The 18,683-nt window shown below is 39.0% G+C and overlaps 1 protein-coding gene across 7 annotated transcripts; it reads right to left on the bottom strand.

Annotated features, from left to right (window-relative positions):
• Positions 1 to 3,324: 3,324 nt before the first annotated feature.
• Positions 3,325 to 18,323, bottom strand: ZNF383 (zinc finger protein 383). Of its 7 annotated transcripts, none has more exons than XM_059382889.1 (8): positions 17,919 to 18,004; positions 16,994 to 17,061; positions 14,348 to 14,403; positions 11,410 to 11,461; positions 9,663 to 9,732; positions 9,357 to 9,483; positions 8,954 to 9,049; positions 3,325 to 5,585 (listed from the first exon to the last, which is right to left on the bottom strand). In XM_059382889.1, exons 2-8 carry the CDS (start codon positions 17,014 to 17,016, stop codon positions 4,390 to 4,392), a joined length of 1,620 nt encoding a protein of 539 aa, XP_059238872.1. In that variant the 5' UTR covers positions 17,017 to 17,061; positions 17,919 to 18,004; the 3' UTR covers positions 3,325 to 4,389. The 7 variants fall into 7 exon arrangements, with proteins under 7 accessions (XP_059238872.1, XP_059238873.1, XP_059238871.1 ...); XM_059382890.1 differs by having other exon boundaries at positions 14,348 to 14,434; positions 17,919 to 17,933; XM_059382888.1 differs by lacking the exon at positions 16,994 to 17,061 and having other exon boundaries at positions 14,348 to 14,434; positions 17,919 to 18,323.
• Between the last annotated feature and the right edge of the window lie 360 nt (positions 18,324 to 18,683).

Below are 18,683 nucleotides of genomic sequence, written 5' to 3'. Positions count from 1 at the left end.
GCAAAACTTAAAGATCTCCCTGGCTTTATTCCACATTCCTTAATTGGGTAGCACTCAATCTAGTAGGTAAAAAGGAGTTCCAAAGAGCCATACAAAGCAAGAGATTTTATAGTCAGAAGAGAGCAGGAACAAGAAAACTGTACTAGGCAAAAAAAAAAAAATAATAATAATAAGATTTGTTATTGCAAGGTTACTTTACTTCAGGGGCAGGATGGCTAAAATATTGTGACAACAGCAGAGGGGGGTGAGGATGTGGAGAACTAGATCACCTATGTATTGCAGTATATATAATATAATAATACAACACATCCACTCTTGAAAATAGTTCAGCAGTTTCTTATAAATCTCAAAATGCACTTACCATATGACTTAGCAATGGAACTACTTTGCATTTATCCCAGAGAACTGAAAACTGTGTTTACATAAAGTCTGTACATGAATGTTCATATTAGCTTTATTCGTTATAGCCAAAACTTGGAAATAATTCATATATCCTTGAATGGAGAAATAGTTTTTAAAATTGTGGCACATTAAAAAAAAAACACAAATAAGGGCACCTGGGTGGCTCAGTGGGTTAAGCCGCTGCCTTCGGCTCAGGTTATGATCTCAGGGTCCTGGGTCCTCTGCTCGGCAGGGAGCCTGCTTCCCCTCTCTCTCTCTCTCTCTCTGCCTGCCTCTCCGTCTACTTGTGATCTCTGTCAAATAAATAAATAAAATCTTTAAAAAAAAAAACACACACAAATAAAAAACAAAAAAAATTGTGGCATAGTCACATCATGGAATACTACTCAACCATTGGTATATGCAACAACTCAGATGGATTTCAAGGCAATTATGCTGAGGGAAAAAAAAAAAGCCAGTCACAAGAGTCTATATATTGTATGACTCCATTTATATGGCATTCTTGAAATTTAAAAAATTATCGAAATGGTGAACAGATTAATAGTCACCAGGGCTTAAGGATGTGGGAAGTTGTTTGCAAGGTTATAAAGTGGTAGCATCGGGGGGCCTGGGTGGCTCAGTGGGTTAAAGCCTCCGCCTTTGGCTCAGGTCATGATCCCAGGGATCTGGATTCGAGCCCTGCATCAGGCTTTATGCTCAGCACGGAGCCTGCTTCTCTCTCTCTGACTTCCTCTCTGCCTACTTGTGATCTCTGTCAAATAAATAAATAAAATCTTAAAAAAAAAATAAAGTGATAGCATCAAGGTAGCCTTGTGGTGATTAAACAGTTTTGTATATTGTGGTGGCTATAAGAAACTTATATACATGATAAAATTATATAAGCACTGGGGCGCCTGGGTGGCTCAGTGAGTTAAAGCCTCTCCCTTCAGCTCAGGTCTTGATCCCAGGGTCCTGGGATAGAGCCCCGCATCGGGCTCTCTGCTCAGGAGGGAGCCTGCTTCCTCCTATCTGCCTACCTGTGATCTCTGTCATATAAATAAATAAAATCTTTAAAAATTAAAAAAAAAGATTTTACACCTCTGCCTTAGTCAATTTTTTAAAAGATAGATATATAGATTTATTGATTTGACAGACCGAGATCACAATTGGGCAGAGAGGCAGGGGTGGGGTGCAGTGGGGAAGCAGGCTCCCTGCTGAGCAGAGAGCCCCATGTGGGGCTCGATTCCAGGACCCTGAGATCATGACCTGAACCAAGGCAGAGGCACCCTGCTCTAGTCAATTCTGATGTCAGTTCAATTTCTTTATAAAAATCCCCATACTTTGTCCAGATTTTCACATATGGTATAAAAATATCTATAGTATTTTACTTTGCAATAAAATTCATATACTATTATATTCACCCTTTTAAAGTATACTGTTCAGTAGTTTTTGGTATCTTCACAAAGTTGTACAACCATACACCACAAATCTCAGAACATTGTCATAACCCAGAAAGATAAAGTCCTTTAAAATATGTAGTCATTTCAATTGCACAGTATTGCTCATCTATCATCCTTATTTCCCCACACAAGTGACTAAAATGTCTACTTTTTTGTCAAATAATCAAATTTTCTATTTCAGTTTGTCGACTTTTTTCATTTATTTCTGCATAACTAAGAATGCCTTTCTCTACTCAAATTTTAGACTTGTTTTTGCTTATTTAAGCTCCTTGAGTTCTATGTTTAGTAATGACCCCTCTAGCATTTGAATATATACATGCATAATGGTTTATAAAACTTCCAATACAACATGCCATTCACAGGTTTTTCAATTGTGTGCATTTTCACATTAAATAATATGTACATTAAGGACTTAGTTCCCTAACCCATGTTAATCAATAGGGAGCACTAAGTTAAAATTCAGATATTTGACGGCTATCCTGTTGTTATGGTTTCTTCCATTCTGGTCAAATATTGTGGCCTGTATGTTTTCCGTTTTGGGAGGAACTAATTATTAGGAATCATATTCTTATCTCTTCCTGTTTTTTGACAGCTATGCTTTCAACTATTCATCATACTCACAGGGCTTCAGACTGGCATTAATCTTGTGCAGGCATAGAAGATGGAGTCTGAAGGAAGACTATCCACAAATTCTTTTTTTCTTTTAAAATTTCATGCTGAATAATGAGTGATGAGAAAACCTTTCCTATATCTCATTACATTCATCTCTTTTTTCCATTAGGAATTCTCTTAGACAAAGGTAAACAACATGGTTAAAGTCCTTTACACAAACAGGATTTGAGTAAAGGATTTTATATTCTAGTATTCCAATATTGTACACCTGGCTGGCTCAATTGGAAGAGCGTGTGACTCTCAATCTCAGGGTCATGAATTCAAGTACCACATAGTGTATAGAGATTATTTAAATAAAAATTATTCTTTTTTTTAAGTTTTATTTATTTATTTGACAGAGAGAGATCACAAGTAGGCAGAGAGGCAGGCAGACAGAGAGAGGGGGGGAAGCAGGCTCCCTGCCAAGCAGAGAGCCCGACAAGGGGCTTGATCCCAGGACCCTGAGCCAAAGGCAGAGGCTTAACCCACTGAGCCACCCAGGCGCCCCTTAAATAAACTTTTAAAAAAGTAATCTCTAGGGCGCCTGGGTGGCTCAGTGGGTTACGCCGCTGCCTTCGGCTCAGGTCATGATCTCAGGGTCCTGGGATCGAGTCCCACATCGGGCTCTCTGCTCGGCAGGGAGCCTGCTTCCTCCTCTCTCTCTCTCTGCCTGCCTCTCTGTCTACTTGTGATCTCTGTCTGTCAAATAAATAAATAAAATCTTTAAAAAAAAAAAAAAAGTAATCTCTACAAATAATAAAGATAACTTGAAAATGAGTGTACCAAGGAACACAGTGGACAACTTTACTAAGCATTTACTATGCAATAGGAATAGTTCTAAGCACTTTACATTTATTAATTCATTGAATCCTCACAACAAACCCACACATACAGCATGATTATCTTTAATAATACATAAGAAATAAAATGCCACTAACATATAAAAGTGAAAAGTAAAAACAAAAACTAGACGTAAACAAATTGATAACTGGTTAATTACCTTTCTAGCATGAGATTGGGGTGGATAAAAAGGAACAAAATAGTTTACAGGGAGAAAATGTGCATAATTTCAGCGATTGAAATAGGTGTTTTAACAGAAAGAAAGGAAGATTCAAAGGTCAAAAATCAGGGCATACTTCATAACTGCAAACATTTAGATGCAAATAGAACATGAGTAATAAAGTCACTTTGAAAAGTAATTAAGTATATATAACTCATTTAAAAAATCTGTATTTACTAAAATGGCAACCATATTTTTTGGCATGATATAAAAACAGGTGAAGGGATAACACGCATGCATACCATGATTTTAAAAACAGAATCTGGGAGGTTTGCTCTATCATCTTTACAGAGTAGCCATTGATAGTTGCTATGATTACTGTTAATTTTGGTTTTTAGTTGCTGGTTTTCTGATTTTCCGTTTTATGTAAGAAAATACAAATTTGTGAAATGAAAGATTCAGAATCTTTCATTTGTGAAATGAAATGAAAGATTAATACTGACTTCAAAAACAAGGTTGTAATTCTACAATTAAAAAATACAAGGTCACACAATTTTAAACAGCATGATATTGGTGTAAGCACAAACACATAGATCAGAGAAGAAAAATAAATTCAAGCAAATATAAACAAGAATGTCTCACCAAGAAGGTAAAATAAAATAAGGGGCAAGAAAATAATTACTGAACAACTGTCCTTAGTACAAGATTGGGGGACATGGGATGGGCAAATGTCAATTTAGAATCTTAATTCATAACTTAGACTGAAATACATTTGAATTAAAAAGAAATACGAAATAAAATTTAAAAACAAAAAATAGTGAAAGTGTAACTACCAAACATGATTTTTTTGTTTGTTTGTTTAAAATATCAGTTAGGTAACAAGAGCTTTAACTTTTATTATTCATCAGTATGAGTTCCCTGATGACGAATGAGATCTGAGCCACTACTAAATGCCTTTCCACATTCCTTACAGTTATAGGGCTTTTCACCAGTGTGAATTCTCAGATGTCGCGTAAGATTTGAGCATTTATTAAAGGCCTTTCCACATTCACTACATTCATATGGTTTTTCATCTGTATGAATTCTCTGATGTTGAAAAAGTTGTGAGTTCTGAGTAAAGGCCTTCCCACATTCAAGACATTCAAAGGGTTTCTCACCAGCGTGAATTCTCTGATGTTGACGAAGTTGTGAGCTCTGGGTAAAAGCTTTCCCACATTCCTTACAATCATAGGGTTTCTCCCCAGTGTGAATTCTCTGATGATTAGTAAGCGCCGAGCCACTACTAAAGGCCTTGCCACATTCCTTGCACTCATAGGGTTTTTCACCAGTATGAATTCTCTGATGCTGAACAAGCTTTGAGCTCTGAGTGAAAGCTTTGCCACATTCTTTACATTCATAGGGCTTCTCACCTGTATGAATTCTCACATGTTGAAAAAGTTGTGAGCTCTTAGTAAAGGCTTTCCCACATACTTTACATTCATAGGGTTTTTCACCAGTGTGAATTCTCTGATGGTCAATAAGATTTGAGCAATAGCTAAAGGCTTTCCCACATTCCTTACATTCATAGGGCTTCTTACCAGTATGAATTCTCTGATGTTGAGAAAGGTATGAGCTACAACTGAAAGCCTTGCCACATTCCTTACATTCAAAGGGTTTTTCACCAGTGTGAATTTTCAGATGTCGAGTAACATGGGAGCCACAACTAAAGAATTTCCCACACTCCTTGCATTCATAAGATTTTTCACCAATATGAATTCTTTGATGTTGAATAAATTGTGAATTCTGACTAAAGACCTTTCCACATTTCTTACATTCATAGGGTTTCTCTTCATTATTAATTATTTGATGTAGAGTAAAGAATGTCTGTTGAATAAATGTGGGCATGTATTCATGAGTGAGTATTTCTTGGCTGAACTGCCCACTTTGATATCCCAGTTGTTTTTCAAAGTGGTTTCTATATTCCAAAATGTCTCTAAAACTGGAGTACTCAAAGCCATGCTTTGTAAGTCCCATTATCTCCCTCTGGCATGACTCTATTTCATAAACTTCCTTCTTCAGAGACAGTAACTTGGTTTCACACATTGATTCCAGATCTGAAAGAAAATGAAATGGTAAATATTCTTACCGCCCTACTCCCACCACCCATTTGGGAAAAGTTAAACTTTTATAATAGAAATAGGAAAATTAAAGTGAAAACAGTATTTCACAGTAAATGACATACAGTTCTCAAGTACATCTGTTTAATCTGAAAAGAGACCCCCAAAACGCACTGAAATTAATTAGATCTAATGCAGATTGTGAGGGAGGAGACTACAGAAAAAGGAACCCACAATGATTCTCAAATATTGATGTGCATCAGAATCAGAAGGGAAGGATAGTAAACATACAATACTTGGGCATATGGAAAGATTACAAGTCATACATACATGTATATAAGCATGCATGTATGTACACGTAAGAAACCATCATACTATATGTACCACAAAAAGTGGATAATTTCCTGACCTCTATTAAAGGCTTCCTGAGAGGAACAAATACACATTGGGGAAGATTTCTGGGCTCTGCAGTATGATAAAGAATATATTTGGTCTTTGTCCCTGGTTTCTAACACAGAGCTTCAAAAACCTTTGGAATTTCCTGAGTGATAGGACTGGGTTTTGCTATGCTAATGAGGTGACTCATGGCAATACCTAGATAGTTGTAGGACTGGTCACCAGAAAGATTCAGCATGTTATTAGGGGGTTGGGACTTACAGCTACTGGACTTCTGCGGAGGAGAGAAGAGCCAGAGATTGAGTGGCCAATGACACACTCAGTCATGCCAGTGTGATTAAATACCAATAAAAACTCTGTACACCAAAGCTCAGACTTTCTGGTTGATGAACACACTTGATGCGCCAGGAAGGTGATATAACTTGACTCCACAGGGAGAGGGCATGGAACCTCTGTAAAACTATCCTCTTCTATGTCTACTGCCAATGGCCTCTCTTCCAAACCAGAATCATCTCTTACTCAGACCACTGAAGTAGCCTACCAACCCATCTCCCCACCAAGTTCTCACACTCTTTAATCCATTTGGCAACCCAAATTAACGTGGCCTGGTGTTCCACTGCTTGAAACCAAACTCCTCACACTCACTGGTAAAGACCAACTGATCTCCAATCCTGACTCACACTCCACTCTTGCTTGCTCATTGGCCCAGTAACCCCACTTTCTTTCAGTTCTGCAAACACATCAAACTTTCCCCTCCTAGAAGGGCCTTTACAGGGGGATCTTCCCTCCATCTGGAGTTTTCTTTTCTTTTCAAAGATTTTATTTATTAGAGAGAGAGAGAGCATGAGTGGTGGGGCAGGGAGTGGGGGGCAAATGGAGAGGGAGAAGCAGATGCCCCACTTAGCAGGGAGCCTGATGTGGGCCTCGATCCCAGAACCCTGGATTCATGACCTGAGCTGAAGGTAGACAAAACCAACTGAGCCACGCAGACACCCTGGAGTTTTCTTAATACATTAAATTGTAAGACCTAGCACTGAGCCTACTACTACAGTAATTCTGAAATACTGACAGCATGAATTATTTTTCAATATGTCTACATTAACAGTAAGATGATATGAAAATGTCTGTGATTTCCATTCATGTCAAAGTCACAGGAACTACTAATACTGCTATGGTTTGTTCCAAACACCACAGTAGGAAGATATGCAATTTTCAGTTTGAGTTTACTAAATATAAAGATGTATTTTTTTCTTCTTATCCAAGTTCACAGATGCCCTAAATTCTATTCAAAAGAATCCAAAGCCCATAGCCAAGGCCCACAGGACCCCAAATCATCAGCAGGTACACCCCACCTCTCACATGCACCTAGCACACAAACACACGTACATCCTGCTACTTTGCTGATCTCCTTTCCCACAAGTCCCTCTGCTTATTCCGTTCCAGTCACAATGGTAAGAGCTAAAAAGCTCCTCATTCGGGGACTTTGTTCTTCCTTTTCCTTCTGCCTGAATCTCTTCTACCAGATACTTAACAACATTTGTTCACTCGCTTCCTGCAGGTCTTGGTTAAATTATCACCTCATCAAAGAGGCCTTCTCTAACCTCCCTTCATAACACTTCCCACTATCTGACATTAAAAACATATCTGTTTTTTCTCCCTCACCCTCTAGAACACAGGCTCCACCAGAGCAAAACTCTGAATGTTTTATTCAATGCTGTAATCCCAGCACCGGGACCAATACTTACTATATAGTAATGCTCTTCTGGAGCATTTAAGATAAGGTAACACTTTATCCTAAATCTCTCCTTCTCTGCCACCTCTTCATTTCCATTATAGGCCTTTTCATTTTCCCCAACATCGTCATCACAGGAGGTGACCGCAATCACTTGCAAGCCTCCCAACTATTCATTCAGTACAGATTTTCCACTTCTGCATATTGAGCCTCTGACTTCCCTCTGAGCTCCCTGATTCTCTTTACTAGACTCTACTTGGTGGAAATTATTCATGATATATATATATATATATATATATATTTTTTTTTTTTAAAGATTTTATTTATTTGACAGAGAGAGAGCGAGAGAGAGAGCGAGCAAGTGAGCACAGGTAGGCAGAGGGAGAGAGAGAGAGAAGCAGGCTCTCCACTGAGCAGGGAGTCCGATGTGAGGTTTGATCCCAGGACCCTGGGATCATGACCTGACCCAAAGGCAGTCGCTTAGCTGACTGAGCCACCCAGGTGCCCCCTATTCATGGATATATTTTAGCACTACTTTTCGACTCCCAAGTTCTTAATAGGTGACATGATTAGCAAACGACAGCACCTGGCAGGCTCCCTTGCACAAATCAGTAAATGAAAAACACTGGGTAAAGGAAAAATGCACAACCAACTGATAAAAACAAGTCATTGGCAAGTAATATTCACGAAGACCAGCACTTGGAGGCAGGGCAGTGCATACACGCATGTGCAGGCATGCATACACACAAACCATTCAGGTGAGAGGAAGGAAAGCAGCAAGGAACTGAATCTAAAATATGGGTGAAAGTGTTTGTTTTTGTTTTTAAGATTTTATTTATTTATTTGACAGAGATTACAAGTAGGCAGAGAGGCAGGCAGAGAGAGAGAGGAGGAAGCAGGCTCCCTGCTGAGCGGAGAGCCCGATGCGGGGCTGGATCCCAGGATCCCGGGATCATGACCTGAGTGGAAGGCAGAGGCTTTGACCCACTGAGCCACCCAGGTGCCCCGGGTAAAAGTGTTTTATTGGAGGGGAAGTGAAGAGCCCCTCCTATTTGAAATTATGGCAGTTGTTGGAGAAGAGTAGCAGAAAGAGTAGTAAGTGAGAGAAGGAATGAAATGGGTCATTTGTAAACTCATTCTAAGAGGACTTGGTTTTTTCCCACAAGCCTAGACAACACCTCAAAAGTGCTGGGTTTACCTGTGGTGCCTTGCTCCTACCCAAACGCTTCTCACTCACCTGAACACAGGCCTCTTGTCAGCTCTCTGCCAACCATCCAGGGCTCTTTTCCTTGTTCCAATAAGGAGATAACTTGAGGCTTAGGAATGTAAAGTCCTGCTCACAAGAAAAGATATGGGACATGGTTATGCTGTGGGTAAACCAGATCCAGAAATCAGATCCAGTCCCTTGATGACCAAAGAGGAGATGCCACTACAGGAACAGCCAAAGAAAGAGGTCGAAGATTCTGCCACAGTCACTGGAGTTGCCCATTTCCAACTCTCCCTTTGCATTGCAGCTCAAACCACTTATTTGGGAATAGGGAGCAGAAATTCAGCCGGTAACTTGAAAAGCAGCTGGGAAATTCACTGTGGAAGAAACATGCCAGAGGAGAACTCTAAATTACTGGTATAGAAGCCCTTACCCATTGACAGCAGATTGCTATAGTTCTCCAACATCACATCTCTGTACAAGTCCCTCTGACCAGGGTCCAGGCACTCCCACTCCTCCTGTGAGAAGTCTACAGACACATCACTGAACATCACTGATCCCTGAAACAATAAACATATGTATTACTTGTGTAATAAAAGAAATAATCAGAGACTATTGCACTTGTACTATGGGGTAAAGCAAATGAATGACTGTATTGTATCACTCTTAATCAGTATATTTGGATCTTAAAAATAGATGCAGGAGTAATTAATTTTATAATAACATTTCTAAAGGGTACCTGGCTGGCTCGGTTGGTAGAGCATGTGACTCCTGATCTTGGGGTTTTAAGTCTGAGCCCCATGTTGGCTGTAGAGAATACATCCAAAAATAAAATCTTAAAGAAAATCTATGAATAAATTTAACCAAAGTTGCAAAAGACCTATGCTCTGGAAACTATAAAACACTGATGAAAGAAATTGCAGATGACAAATAAATGGAGATATTCCATACTCATGGACTGGGAGAACAAATACCATTAAAATGTCTGTAGGATCCAAAGCAATCTACAGATTTAATGCAATCCGTATCAAAATACCAACAGCATTTTTCACAGAACTAAAGCAAACACTCCTAAAGTTTGTATGGAACCACAAAAGACTGGAATAGCCAAAGCAATCTTGAAAAAATAACAAAACTGGAGTTATCACAATTTCAGGCTTCAAGTTAAATTATAAAGTTGTAATAATCAAAACAGTATGGAACGGGCACAAAAATAGACACATAGACAAATGGAACAGAACAGAAAGCCCAGAAACAAAACCACAATTGTGTGGCCAATTAATCTTTGACAAGAGAGGAAAGAATATACAATGGGGAAAAGACAGTCTCTTCAACAAACGGTGTTGGGAAAACTCAATAGCGACATGCAAAAGAATGAAACTGGACCACTTTCTTACACCATATACAAAAACAAACTGAATTAAAGACCTAAACATGAGACCTAAAATCATAAAAATCCTAGGAGAGACCACAGGCAGTAACTTCTCTGGTATCAGCTGTAACATCTTTCTAGATATGTCTCCTGAGACAAGGGAAATAAAAGAAAAAGTAAACTATTGGGACTACGTGAAAATAAGAAGTTTCTGCATAGCAAAGGAAACAATCAACAAAGTTTGCAAAGGCAACCTATAGAATGAGAGAAGATATTTGCAAGTGACATATCTGACAAAGGGTTAATATCCAAAATATATAAAAAACTGATACAAATCAACATCCTAAAAACAAATAATCCAATTTTTAAAAATGGGCAAAAGACATGAACAGACATTCCTCCAAGTAAGACATACAGATGGCCAACAGATACATGAGAAGATGCTCAACATCACTGTTCATCAGGAAATGTAAATCAAAACCACAATGAGATATCACCTCACACCTGTCAGAATGGCTAAAATCAACAACACAAGAAACAACAGGTGTTGGTGAGGACATGGAGAACATGAACCCTCTTGCGCTAGGGTGGGAATTCAAACTGGTATGGCCACTGTGGAAGACAGTATGGAAGTTCCTCAAAAAACTAAAAATATAACTACTCTATGATCCAGTCATTGCATTACTGAATACAAAATATTAACTCAAAGGGATGTTTATATGGCAGCATTACTTACAATACCCAAATTATAGAAGCAACCTCAATGTCCATTGATAGGTGAAGGGACAAGGTATGGTATTTATATAGACAATGGGATATTACTCAGCCATAAAAAGAATGAAATCTTGCCATTGCAACAACATGGATGGATCTAAGGAAAATAAGCAAGTCAGAGAAAAAGACAAATACCATATAATTTCATTCATATGTCAAATTTTAAAAATGAAACAAACCAACAAAGGAAAAAAAGAGAGAGACCAAAAAAAAAAAAAAAAAAAAAAAAGAGAAAAGAAAAAAAAAGACTCTCAACCACAGAGAAAAAACAAATGGTTACTAGAGCGGAGGTTGTTGGGGGATGGGTGGAATAAATGAAGGGGATTAAGAGTACACTTATCTTGATGAGCACTGAGTAATATATGGAATTGCTGAATCACTATATTGTACACCTGAAACAAATATAACATTATATGTTAACTGAACAAAAAGGGTAATCAGTTTATTTTATATTGAAAACAAACAAGTTCCTGACTCTATTTATTGAAAAGGCCTAGAAATAATAATTTATCCAGTACAAATAAACACCCCAGTGTCTACATTGTAGTCCTTAAGTATCATATTCAAATGAAAAGAACAAAGGTCCTTTGGGGAAAGAGATGATTTCAGGATTGAGTCAGAAATGCACAGGATGAGTCTTAACTATTCTATTGTATCAGAAAGCAAGAGAGCTATCAAAAACTATTAGAATCATGTTACAAGGACTCAGGCACCAACTTGAAGAGCCTCTCTATGGCCAAAAACGGTATAATATGAGGATCTAATATAATGGACCTATAGATTAAAAAATATTTAAATTATGAGCTAGTAACAACAATGAATTAAAAAATCTTCTGGTCACCTTTTTAGGATTCTAAGAAACTAACTCATTATTCAAATATTCTTTCCTAGATAGACTATCCTTTAGGGTAACCAGACAGTTGATGGGAAGTTTTAATTTATAAAGAGAATTTCACCTAATCTATGAAGGAGGAATGACAGAATTAAAATATCATTCTGAAACCTCTAGTCTAGACAGTAACCATCAATGGTGGGTAACATTACAAAAAGGAACAGAACTAGATATAATGTGCCTCCTGATAGACTCACATATCACCACCTATGACATACTCATGACAAAAAAAAAAAAAAAAAAACTCCCAACTGAATCTGATCAAGCATCTAGACTTAACTACCAATTTTCAGGAAACAGTTAAATGATGCCACAGAGATGCAATTGGCAAAATCCGAAGAGTGGACAACAAACCATTTTTTTTTCCTTTTCTAACAAAAACATACACAGAAAGAAAATAGATGGAAGAGGTACCTACAAAATAAGAGATTCAAAAGACCTCAGTGAACTGCAGTGCACAGTCCTTATTTGGATTCTAATTCAAATAAGCAATTAAAGAATTCAACGATTATAAAAATTTGAACACTGGCTAGATACTGATGATACTAAGAAATTACTTCTAACTTCTCTAGAGGCAATAATGGCATAATGGTTGTTCTTAAAAATAATCCTTATCTTTTAGAAATACAATTTGTATTTTCTTCAAAATAATCCTGCATATAGGAGTGAGGGCAGGGTAATGTGTAAGGAAGAAACAGGTATCAATATAAATGAAACAAGATTGACTGGGAGGTGAAGCTGAATGGTAAGTCTATGGGAGTTCTTAACTCCTCCACTTTCCTATGTCTGAAATTCATTATTATGAAAATTTTTAAAGGGGGTTGGTAGAGAATAGAATATCTGCAAGGATCTAAGCACACAAATAGCATTGCTTTAAACAAAATTGTGATATAACTGTTGTGGGATAAGGAAGTAGAGTGTGATATAGCAAATCTAAATGCACACATAACTTGCAAAAAAATAACTACAAAATGTCGAAAAATTTGATTAATCAAGATAGCAATATAGGAATATTCATTAAAATATGGATGTATTCTATTGTAAATAGCTAAAAGAGATGCAAGTATCTCCATTTAGGGAGTATCTTTATTTCTGAGATTAAAAACAACAACAAACCAACTGGTGAGTCATATGGAAATTCCTCATGACCCACATTTCCTGTTCAACTTTATTTTTTTTTTTTAAAGATTTTATTTATTTATTTGACAGAGAGAGATCACAAGTAGGCAGAGAGGCAGGCAGAGAGAGAGAGAGGAGGAAGCAGGCTCCCTGCTGAGCAGAGAGCCCGATGCGGGACTCGATCCCAAGACCCTGAGATCATGACCTGAGCCGAAGGCAGCGGTTTAACCCACTGAGCCACTCAGGCGCCCAACCTGTTCAACTTTAAATTGAAATTCGTTCATGGATGCCCTAAAAGTCACAGAGACCTATAGGATCAGCTACCGAGACCACAATCTTCCAAGCTCATAAACCAGGAGGTGTCGCATTTGGAACATTTGGAACTATCAACATCATTTCCTATTCTATCTGACTGGTAAATACCAATCCGTAGAACAAACCTGTGCTTGCTCCCACCTAAGCAACTTGTACTTCTCCATCTCTTCAAGTCACTGGAAAAACTAAGTTCATTCTACAAAACTACTCTCATTTCTTTTTATAAGAATTCATTTCCTGGGGCGCCTGGGTGGCTCAGCAGGTTAAAGCCTCTGCCTTCGGCCCAGGTCATGATCCCAGGGTCCTGGGATCGAGCCCCCGCATCGGGCTCTCTACTCAGTGCAGAGCCTGCTTCTCTCTCTCTCTCTCTGCCTGCCTCTCTGCCTACTTGTGTTCTCTGTCAAATAAATAAATAAAATCTTAAAAAAAAGAAAAAGAATTCATTTCCTTTCCATCATAGCTCCTGGGAGAGGGCTGAGAAAAGAGATGCCAGAGGAAAATATTAATGCTGGGTCAAAAGAAGAGGGCACTTAAGAATGGTGATGTATTATCTGGTTAGAGTGATGGGGAAAGGAGACCAAGGATCCTGAAGGGGAAAAGGGAACCTGATAGTCAAAAATGTTAGGAGTAGTGGGGCACCTGGGTGGCTCAGTGGGTTAAGCCGCTGCCTTCGGCTCAGGTCATGATCTCAGGGTCCTGGGATCGAGTCCCGCATGGGGCTCTCTGCTCAGCGGGGAGCCTGCTTCCCTCTCTCTCTCTCTCTCTCTGCCTGCCTCTCTGTCTACTGTGATCTCTCTCTGTCAAATAAATAAATAAAATCTTTAAAAAAAAAAAAGTTAGGAGTAGGAAAACAAATAGTCACATGACCATTAGAAAATTTTTTTCCTTTCCTTTTTTTTCTTTCTTTTTGAAACTAAATGTCAGGAAGGTAAGAAAAAAAGCATCAACTCACCTGGGCCATGGCTTTCAGTATTCAGGAGAGGATGAATCCTTCTTGGGGCTGTTTTCCTGAGAAAGGATCGTATTCTGAGAAAGCAGACTGGGGAAGCAAAGAAATGTTCTAGAAAACCACACTGGCTTTCAGCTGATCACTCCAGGTCTTATGACATAACTGTGGTCAGTGGGAGTATGGGATAAATCCTACTTCTTCAACCCCAGAAGTCCAAGGCCTTAGCTCTAGAGAAATGGATCCTGACTAGTGGATTCCAAGGAATACAGACTCCTATTCCCTCTCCTTCATCTGATTAAGCCAGGTTCTTGCGTCAGCCAAGTGATTCAGGCCAGACCTTGTCCCACTTCAGTGAACCCAAGACATAGCTGCTTTGACCGGCCTGAGGAGATCCCTCCTCTGTGGTCCTCACTCAGGTCCTCAAGCAAATTCACCCAAATGGTACCCTTTGTCCAGGAACCCAGTATGCTCTTATCAGAAGGACTAAGACTTCCCTAATGAAGTCTTCTCTCTTCTCAAGCCCAAGACAGTCTGTGAACTCCCATCCCCCCAGAACTCCTCACCTCAGCCATACACAGAGGCACTCCTCATTCTTACCCTATAGTTCAGTTCAGTTTTTCTAAAATAATAATTATAATAATAACAACAACAACAACAGCAACAACTTTGCCTATATGTTTTTGCCACATAAAACAAGGTGTAACTTTTATAACTTTTTTTTAAAAACTAAAGTTTATGGCATAAATTAGTACAGTGAAACAGACATCCTAATTACTAAAATTAGACCAATTTTGTAACTGAAAGGAACCAGAGGAATGTTTATTTTTCAACTGTGACTGAAAGACTTATCCAGAGGCAGGAAATTAACTGGCCCAGAGAAGCTTAATAGAAGTTATGGGGAAAAAATAAAGCAGTTGTTTCCTATGGAGTACTGGTTTTCTAATGGATTTAGTGGGGGAAAAAAAGATTAAATAATACTTTTGATAGTGCCTTCTCCCTGATTTTACTGTGAATGCTTCTAGTATTAGATATTAGCTTCATTGGGCATTAGGTTAGTTCTATTTTTCTTTAACCCTTTAATAACAGAAATCTGCAAACACACTCAAAAGTAGAGTTTAAACAGTATGAAAATCCTCCATGTACTAGCTTCAATAATTATCAGGTCATGGCCAACGTGGTTTTATCTAGATTCTCCTCCACTAATTTTAGGTTAGCTTTGATTTTTGTTTAAATAGCTTTACTGAGATATACTTTGCATGTTATCTAAGTCAATCACTTAAAATACATAAATTCTATTTTTTTTTTTACTATATCCATATGATCTAATTTTAGAACATTTTCACTTCTACAAAAGAAAGCCCATTAACAGGCAATCTCCTTTTTCCCCTCCTCCCTCGGCCCTAAGCAGACACAAATCTATTTTCTGCCTCTATTGACTTGTATAGCATTTCATATAAATGGAATCATATGATATGTGGCCTTTTGTGACTAGATTTTTTTCATTTATTATGTTTTCAAGGTATATCCATATTGTGGTATGTTACCAGAACTTCATTCCCTTTTATTGCTGAATAATATTCCATCGTATGGATAGGACACATCAGGGTGCTGGGATCCAGCCCTGCATCAGGTTCTCTGCTCAGTGGGGAGCCTACTTCCCCCCCACACTCTGACTGCCTCTCTGCCTACTTGTGGTCTCTGTCAAATAAATAAAATCTTTTTAAAAAATGTTTAGAGCAACTCTTTTAAATGAACCCAAAACAAGAAAAAACAAATGTCCAAATATATAACTGGGGTTTATAACAATAAGGATAAGTCTAAAAAATGCAATATTGTGGTAAAAAAACAAGACTCAAAACAATATTACCCAGAACAATTTAATTTCTATAAAAGACAAAACTATATTACTTATGGATGTGTAAATATATGATAAATTGTTTGATTTTTTTTTTTTTGAAACACAACAAGAAAATACATTATTCACCAAAGTCAGAATAAGGGTTACCTAAAGAGGTGAAGAGAATAAGTTTATTCTGGGGACAGGAAGAACAGAGGCTTCTGGAAGGCTGACACAAGTTTTTATTATATAGTGTTTTCCTTTATAATTCTTAAACTGTATGTCTATATTTTAAACACTTTTGTGGAAATATGTAATATTCAGGAATTTTTAACCAAGGAAAAATTAATTATATAATAGCTATAAATTTTAGTGAAAACATAAAATATGAAATGATAAATGCTTTGAGATTCTGATCTTGAAAATAATGTATACTGTACACATGAAATGTGTTAGAAGGAAATCGATCAATATATTGGCAATGGTTGTATTTGGGTGGCAGGAGTTTATTTTGCTCTCTGTAACTTCCCATTTTCCAAATTCTTTAAAATAATCATATGTACATATGTATGTGTGTATGTGCATGTTTAAAAAGAAGCACAAGCTTAATACACTGGAGAAATTGAGCTATTTTCTAAATTAGCAAGTGAACACTATGTAGAAAAAAATGAAGGGAACTCTTGGGATCTGTGTGTCCACCCCTTGAGGTTCCTATCATTTTCTTTAATGGAAATTTGTCCAGGTCACATAGTTGAGTCCACATTAAACAATGCCATCCAGAAGAAAAGCTTAAAAAGGAAACCCCCTAGCACCTTTTATTTGGCTTCCTCAACATTCATTCCTCCTTCTTCCTCTGGAGACCTAACTGAGAAGAGCAGAGCTGCGGAACGAGAAAGGAATCATGAGATGCCAGGCCTTTCTTGTGGCCCAGACTGACCAGAGCAGTAGTAGCTCTGGATTCACACCTACTCCCTCCACCACAGCCCCCCACTCCCATGGAGAGGAGGGTTGAAGAGAGGTCAGAGTCTAGGCTGTTCAGAGCATTCCTGTCTGAGCATGTCAGAAGGAAAGAAATTTCTGCTGTCCAGAACCAAAATCTTCTCTGGACCTCACACAACTACTGGGACAACACACACTGCCACCCTGGGAACAATAACAGGCACCCTCCAACTGTACACACGGTGTCACAAAAAGTTACATGTTCATACTCACACGTCCTCATAAAGTCAGACATCCAGTAGGCTCAGCGTGCTAACATTCATACAAATAAAACCACACACACACACACACACACACACACTCAGATAACACTCATGACCGCATAATCACAGATTCTTTACATTCCCCATCTCGTACACACAATGTCACACAAAACGAACATACACTCACAGACGACCGGTGGGGACAGCCACACCTTACACACACGGAGCGTCACAGAACCACACACCTACAACAGGGATATCCAGCCACACCTGCAAACAGAGGTTCGCGCATGGTCAGTCGCAATGACACACCCACTACAGGGACAGACAATCACACCCCTACACAGAGCGCCGCACGGTCACATAAGGTCACGGTCGCACACATGGAACCCTGTTCCTCCCTTCCCCCAGTCTGACGAACTCTTAAGCGCCAGAGACTTCAGACCCGCCCAGACCGCCCCTTCAGGCTGCTCCTCCCCAACCCACGGATGCACCTGCGCAGCCTGGTCGAGCCCCCAACGCTTAGGCCGCTCACCTTGTAATTCCCCTTGCCGGGAGGCCGAGGATCCGGCAAGCGAGCGAAGGAGCGGCCCTATTCCTCCGGAGGCCTCTGGGAAATGTAGTCCGGAAGCAGGTCGGCTCAGACAAGATGGCGTCTGGCGCTTGGATTTCCTGCGGGCGCATAAGCCTGAGCCAAGCCGATACCCCCACTCCCATCTCCAGATCGCTGCAAGGGGTCTTCTAGATCCACGCGCAGTCTCCGAGCCAGGTTCCCAGGAGAGACAGCCCACACATCCTGGAGATAAGCTCCCTCTATGGGCCCTGCTAGTGCCTAGGAGCCACATGTTTCTAAAGAAATAGAAAAATGTTGCTGCGTTCCCACGGAAGTTGATCAGAGCCGCAAGAACTTCTGGGAAATGTAGTCTAGAGGTGAAAAGGGTGAGGCCACTTCCATCGAGCTTGTCTTAGGTGACTGCACAAAGCTTGTCCACAGTGAAGAGTGGAGCCCCACCCAAGACTCTTCTGGAACTTGTATCTGTTAACCTTAAAAATAAAAGTAAGTTATTTTACCACCAAAATGAGTCTGTTGGGAATAACAGAATTGCAATTCAGGAGGAGAACCCTCGGCTAAAATGGTAGACAAGTCCAGCTAACAAAGAAGAGAAACAACTCTTTCATGGAAAAGGAGGAAGTTGGAAAGTTATTTTGAGGGAAAATCCATTGGAGAAAACCAGGGTGATGATGGTTTATCATTGGCGAAACTGCAGGGGTAGTCAATTTGTTCTAGGTGAGGCAATTT

This window comes from Mustela nigripes, chromosome 17 (assembly GCF_022355385.1).
Source record: "Mustela nigripes isolate SB6536 chromosome 17, MUSNIG.SB6536, whole genome shotgun sequence".
Classification (NCBI taxonomy): Eukaryota; Metazoa; Chordata; class Mammalia; order Carnivora; family Mustelidae; genus Mustela; species Mustela nigripes.
Note: the sequence above shows the minus strand (reverse complement) of the source record. Positions and strands in the feature narration are given on the sequence as shown.